Source organism: Scylla paramamosain, chromosome 23 (genome assembly GCF_035594125.1).
Source record: "Scylla paramamosain isolate STU-SP2022 chromosome 23, ASM3559412v1, whole genome shotgun sequence".
Taxonomy (NCBI): domain Eukaryota; kingdom Metazoa; phylum Arthropoda; class Malacostraca; order Decapoda; family Portunidae; genus Scylla; species Scylla paramamosain.
In genome coordinates, this window is record NC_087173.1 from 11,109,082 (window position 1) to 11,115,485 (window position 6,404).

A 6,404-nucleotide genomic window follows, 5' to 3' on the forward strand; every position below is an offset into this window, starting at 1 on the left:
AAGGTGCTTTTTATACATAAAATAAAATAAAATACACCCTTGGTATATTCTGATACATCTCGAAAAGTTGAAGCTCATGATGTCATCAGTAAACAAACCTTGGCGCTTAACTCGAGCGTATTCAAACATTTTACTCTCTCCACGATGGCAGACAGATCTGAATTCCCTGACGCCGTGGAGAGTGAGGCGCGGGAGGTGGTGGCGGGCCTAATCAGGGAGCAGGACTGGGAGGAGGAGGAGAAGGAGAAGATACATAAGGAGTACATTGCGGTAGGCTCTCTCTCTCTCTCTCTCTCTCTCTCTCTCTCTCTCTCTCTCTCTCTCTCTCTCTCTCTCTCTGGGTTTATATCTTAGTAATTAAGTGGTTATTAATGTTGCTTCACATAATTATGAGCTGGGGAGTCAGTTTCACGGAATATTTTTTGCTACCTTGAATCCTTTTCTTATCTTGATTTGTTTCCTTTGTTTTACATTTGTCACCTTGGTGAGAGTATTACCTTGAATATTTTTTTTTATTTACTATTATTTTTTTTATTTTTACCCATTTGAGAGCATCGCTGTTTTATCTTGGAGCGTTTTTTTTTTTTTTTTTACCCTTTTGAGTTTTTTTTTTTTTTTTTTTTATCTTGGAGCGGGTTTTCTTTTTTTTTCTTTTTTTTTCTTTTCTTTATCTTGGCCAGATTCTTGCCTTGAATTCATACCTTGACGAGGGTCTTACCTTGACAGGGGCCTTCTCTCCTGCACCCCTTGCTGTTGCATCTTCCAGCCCAAAAAATTCTCAGGAACTTCAAACACAAACAAGTACTAAAATGCAAATAAAGTACATCATATTAATTCTCCAGTAGTAGAGGGGTGAATTGAAATATGTCACTTTTTCTCATTCTCTTAATCATTGTGTTTTTTGAGTATGCTTTTTAGTGCTTTGAGTTTTGAGTGGCCAGCTGTGCTATGCCTAAGCTCCTGGACTGTAGCAAGGTGGTCCACAAGACTGTCCCTTTCCACCAGGGACTGACAGGGCTAAGAGTGTGAATGATGTGTGTATGAGTGTGTTGTACGATTGTCAGCTTGGTAGATAAAGTTATGTGTTGTGTGGCTGTTGTTGTATAATAGTGGTGATGGTGATGGTGATGGTGGTGTTGGTGACTTGTGATGTGTTGCAGGAGTTTGGCGCCGTGCTGCAGGAGATGCTGCCGATGGTGACATCTCTCTACCTGGGCAGGAAGCCAACAGTGACAAGAAGTGTTGATGATGATGATAATAGTATTGCTCGTTTTCCTTTTTTTTGAATAATTAATCTTTTTTATGTCTTTTATTTGTTTTATTCAATACAAAATGTCTCCACCTATCGGCTATAAATATTTTGCTATATATATTTAAGATTACTACTCACTATAATATGCTTTTCATTACATTATCTCTTTTGTAATTGTTCTGGTGTTCTCTTACCTTCTTTTCATATCTTTGTTGTTTCAGTGATAATTATATCTAAAGCTTTCTGCTTCAAATGTTTTCTCAGTCTTTCCTTCCTTCAAATTTAAGCAACTAGTTCTCTCTCTTTCTTCAAATTCAGTCCTTTCCTATAACTATATCATTTAAAAATTCTTCTTCAAATTAAGTAATCAAAACCCTTCTTCTGTCTCCTGTGATGAACTAACTCAAGCATCTTTCCTTGTGCTGTGGTGTGAAGGAGAGGCGCTGGAGGAAGCCAAGGTGCGGCATGAGGCTACTGTCATCGCCATCACCAAGAAGAGGAAAGAATACCCACAGTACTTGTCCAAACTCCTCGGCAAGACCACCCGACTCAAGAAGGAAGCTGTGGTATGATGCACACTTCTCATTCTTTACTCAGTGCTTCATTACTGATTAATGTTTATCCTACTGCATCAAATTAAATAAGTTGTAATAGTCTTAACAAATTCCTGTTGCTCTATCTGCTGTCTGAAATGCTTCCCAAACTGTATTTTCAGTGTCATCTTAACAAACATCCTGGACACTCATGAAATGATATATATGCAGTGAATATGAACTTAATTTCTAAACTGTTTTATACTTTGGCATCATAAGTCAACATAATCATCAATAACAAGACATAATCACAAGAAAATCAATCATTCATGCTGTTTTTAGATTTTTTGGGGATAGGTTAGGTTGGATTATGTTACCTAATATGTTGGATTATGTTACTTAATATAAGTCAACATATCTTATCATAAAAGTAACTTAACATAATCTACCTACCATTACCCAACACAGAAGTACTTAGAGTGGCAGATCCCCTATACAAACTCATAAATGCAAGGAACATTAACTTAACTTCTAGCAGCCCATATTCAGAAATGCTTTGCTCTCTCACCATGACTATTTTCAGAGGCTACAGAGATTATTAGCCAGGTTCTTAAGAGTGCTTTTCTTGTTGATAATCCAGAAATCACTTTAATCTGTCAATGGAACTATAAAAACACCCTTAAAAACTTGTGTAACTACAGCCAGGGCCTTCTTAAAATAGTGGAGGTGGAGCACAGAAGTGTTTCAGAATATGGTCCTTAGTGAGACATCATATGAGAACACAACACCTTTTCATGGTTAGTATTGCACTCTGCAGGCGGTGATGAAGGTGGACATGCAGTTACCAGAGCCCATGGAGGAAGTGGGGACAGCAACAGACCTGGACAACACATACTGGGATGCCCTGAAGGAGGAGGTAAATGACAACCTCATTGAGTCCACACACAATATTCTGATGGATGTGGAGCGCCTCTCTGGTCTGGTGGACTTTGCCAGGGTGAGCCGACAGTTGGACCCTCTCTCCATCTTTGATGATTTTACCTCCTACAGGGCCACCAAGTCCTCATAATGCACTGTCTGTCTAGGGCCCTGAACACTTGACAGTCTTACAGATATGTGTGTCCAAGTCTCTTCCATGGTAATCTTTCCATCAGACTATTCTCTTCGTTGACATCTACAGGACCACCAAACTTTGACAATACATCAGCCACATCTGTCTAGAGCCCTGAACACTAGACTGCCAGACAGATTTGTGTGTCCAAGTCTCTTCTGTGGTGCATCTTTCCATCTGACAGGTGTTTCTCCTCTTCAGTCATTACATTGCCACCACCAAGTCCTCGTGATGCACTGCATATGTAGGGCCCTGAACACTTGACTGTCTGGTGAATGCATGCTTCTAAGTCTCTTCTATGTTTGTTTTTTCCATTAGACTTCATTAGATTTCACTAGACTTTGATGTCTACAAGACCACCAAACTTTGACAATACACCAGCAACATCTATCTAGGGCCCAGAACACTTAGGCAGTCTGGTGTGGATGTGTGTGTTTGTCTGAGTCTCTTCTATGGTTGGAATTCATTGTTTTTCCTCTTTGACATCTTGAGAACCACCAAACTTTGACAACACACAGACCACATCTGTCTGCAGCCCAGAACACTAGACACTGGTATGAATGTGTGTATGCCTTTTCTCTATGGGTAATCTTTCCATAAAGCCATATTTCCCTTCACTGTACTGTTTCTCCTTTATCTTTGACCACTGTAGGGCCACCCAGCCTTGACAAAACACCAGACACACCTATCTAGGGACCAGAGCACTAGACAGTCTGATATGGGTTAAGTCTGTGCCTGTTTGAGGTTCTTCTTTGGGTGATCTTTTCAGTCTGACTTTATTTACTTAGTTTTATTGTACCTCCTATCTTCTGTCTGGGTGACTTCTGAGTATATGCAGTAATAAAATACACTTGTGTCATGTAAATCATACATGAACATTTTGATATAAACAGCAGATAAAGATGTTTGTGTCAAATTAACTGTGTATACATCTGTCTCATCAGTAAATAAAGCTTGAAAGTGAGTGAAAATCATGAAAACTAATATTTGGAGAAAGGAAGCAACTCAGCCTCACATTTCAAAAAGTTTGTGAGAAGATCAGTTGTCTGAACCATTAATAACAATTGTTTACATATTTATTGTGATGATTTCTTTTCCCTTTGACTATATTCCTTTGTTCGGTGTATTTTTGGGGTTGTAATTCTCTCTCTCTCTCTCTCTCTCTCTCTCTCTCTCTCTCTCTCTCTCTCTCTCTCTCTCTCTCTCTCTCTCTCTTGACTGCAGTGTTGTGGTTAAAAATCAATGAATAAATGAATGTAACACTCCATTGAATAAAAGCAGAGAGAGGGAAATAGAGAACCATGTCACTTTTACACATACAGACGCAAAATTAGTTCATACATAATAATTTTTTGGCTTCGGCGTACACAGTCGCACACACACACACACACACACACACACACATACCTTCCAGCCGCAATTGAGCAAAACCAGACAGCAGATAAAACACAAGTATACGAACACATAATTGTATACAGACAGAAAACAATAACAAGTCTGATATTTCAAACACTATAAATAAAATACAAAAAAAAAAAAAAGAAATCTCCATAACATTATGTACATCACATATACATACATACATACATACATATACACATAAATATATAAACATCATAAAGTGTACAATTCATCACATTAACCATTAACTTGTATACAAAAACTCAATATATTTGCTACTGGAGTACTGTTTGCTATGTGGCCGTGAGGTGTGTGGAGGGCAGGGGCAGAAGCCAGGCCGCTGCTGGATAGTGGCACCCTAACTGGGAAGCGGCGGCGCCCCAGAAGGCCAGCAGCAGCAGCAGCAGCAGCAGCAGCAGTGAGGGCAGGAGGGGGCTGGCTGCGCTGCCTGAGTCGTGTTGCATTGCGGCTGGGGACTCTTCTGTATGAGGGTGATAAGGGCAAGACGTAATGAAAAAAAATAAAAATGTGCTATAAATTGAACATATAGAGGAAGAAAATAGATGTAAGAGAGAGAGAAAAGATAAAAGCGTAGATATGAAACATCGAAAATCATACTCATTAAGAAAAACAAAAAGATATAAGGAAAAGATAAAAGATAGACATCATTACGAAATGCACTGAGAGAGAGAGAGAGAGAGAGAGAGAGAGAGAGAGAGAAGTACGTACGTATGAGTACAGTACATACAACACATTTAATCAAATATATAAGCATAATCTCTCTCTCTCTCTCTCTCTCTCTCTCTCTCTCTCTCTCTCTCTCTCTCTCTCTCTCTCTCTCGTAAACAACAGTAACGTAGTGAATAAAAAAAAACATCAATGAATAAATGAAACCAATACTATAAAAACAAGAAAGATAAAAATGAACAAATAAAAACTGACAAAAAGTAAAGCCCCAGAGAGAGAGAGAGAGAGAGAGTCGTATTCAGAAACTCTGCTCTCTCACCAGTACTATTTTAAAAGGCCACAGAGATGATTAGCCGGGTTCTCAAGCGTGTTTCTCCTGTTAATAATGTAGAAATATTGCTAATCTGTCATTAGAATCATAGAACCATCCTCAAAACCCGTGTCACTTAAACTAGAGCCTTCTGAAAGTAGTGGAGGTGCGGCGCAGGTGTTTCAAAATATGGTATCTAGAGAGAGAAACTTACCATCCACCACGTGAATCACAACAGAGGCGGGACGCGCATGCATGGGAGCACAAGTGTAGTTCCCAGCGTCCCTCCAGGTGGCGTGGTCAACTAAGAGCCAGCTGGTCCCCGCGTGCTTGTCCGTCACCAGCTGCACGCCACCCCGACCCGCTGCGTGCACCTCCCTCGCCTTCTGGTTGAGCGGAGAGTAGTACCACGTGATGGGTGAGTCCCGCAGGTGACCGCTGACTACGCAGGTGATGTTGATGTCGCTGCCTGTCTTCATGTACACCTGCTGCGTCCCTTGGATCTCCGCGCTGGGGACTGGAGGAAGGGAAGGGAAGGCTCAGGTGGTGTTTCTCGGGTACAGATTGTAAGAGTTGCTTGTATTTAGGTGCTTCTTAATGTGAGTGTTAAGGAGTCTCTCTCTCTCTCTCTCTCTCTCTCTCTCTCTCTCTCTCTCTCTCTCTCTCTCTCTCTCTCTCTCTCTCTCTCTCTCTCTCTCTCTCTCTCTCTCTCTCTCTCTCTTCTAACGTATTAAGGAGTCTGGTCAAAAGTACAACAAATGAGAGAGAGAGAGAGAGAGAGAGAGAGAGAGGAGAGAGAGAGAGAGAGAGAGAGGAGAGAGAGAAGAGAGAGAAAAAGTTTAATATACGGTCATGAAAATAAATAGATTAATACTCGTAGATAATGATAATAATAATAATAATAATAATAATAATAATAATAATAATAATAATAATAATAACTGTAATGTCTGTGTATCTGTCATATCAGTTGATGAAGCGTTAATACTGCTACTACTTTGCACTTCCTTATCATATTGCTGCTACTACTACTACTACTACTACTACTACTACTACTACTACTACTACCACAACTATTACTGCCTACCACTACTACCATCAATACCACTA

General features: G+C 40.0%; 2 protein-coding genes across 3 annotated transcripts in view; one reads left to right on the forward strand and one right to left on the reverse strand.

The window, feature by feature from the left end:
• The first annotated feature begins 80 nt into the window (after positions 1–80).
• On the forward strand, positions 81–3,975 carry LOC135112169 (uncharacterized). 2 transcript variants are annotated; one of them, XM_064026255.1, is made up of 5 exons: positions 81–270; positions 727–801; positions 1,161–1,260; positions 1,688–1,818; positions 2,603–3,975. In XM_064026255.1, the coding sequence occupies exons 1-5, from the start codon at positions 145–147 to the stop codon at positions 2,852–2,854; spliced, it is 684 nt and encodes a 227-aa protein (XP_063882325.1). In that variant the 5' UTR covers positions 81–144; the 3' UTR covers positions 2,855–3,975. The 2 variants fall into 2 exon arrangements, with proteins under 2 accessions (XP_063882325.1, XP_063882326.1); XM_064026256.1 differs by lacking the exon at positions 727–801.
• Positions 3,976–4,143: 168 nt separating this feature from the next.
• LOC135112168 (uncharacterized) overlaps positions 4,144–6,404 on the reverse strand; it is a 42,886-nt gene continuing 40,625 nt past the window's right edge. Inside the window, exons 5-6 of the mRNA XM_064026254.1 lie at positions 5,509–5,811; positions 4,144–4,778 (exon numbers count right to left, since the gene is read on the reverse strand). Coding sequence (XP_063882324.1) covers positions 4,591–4,778; positions 5,509–5,811 — 491 coding nt within the window. The 3' untranslated portion in view covers positions 4,144–4,590. The remainder of the gene's footprint in view (positions 4,779–5,508; positions 5,812–6,404) is intronic.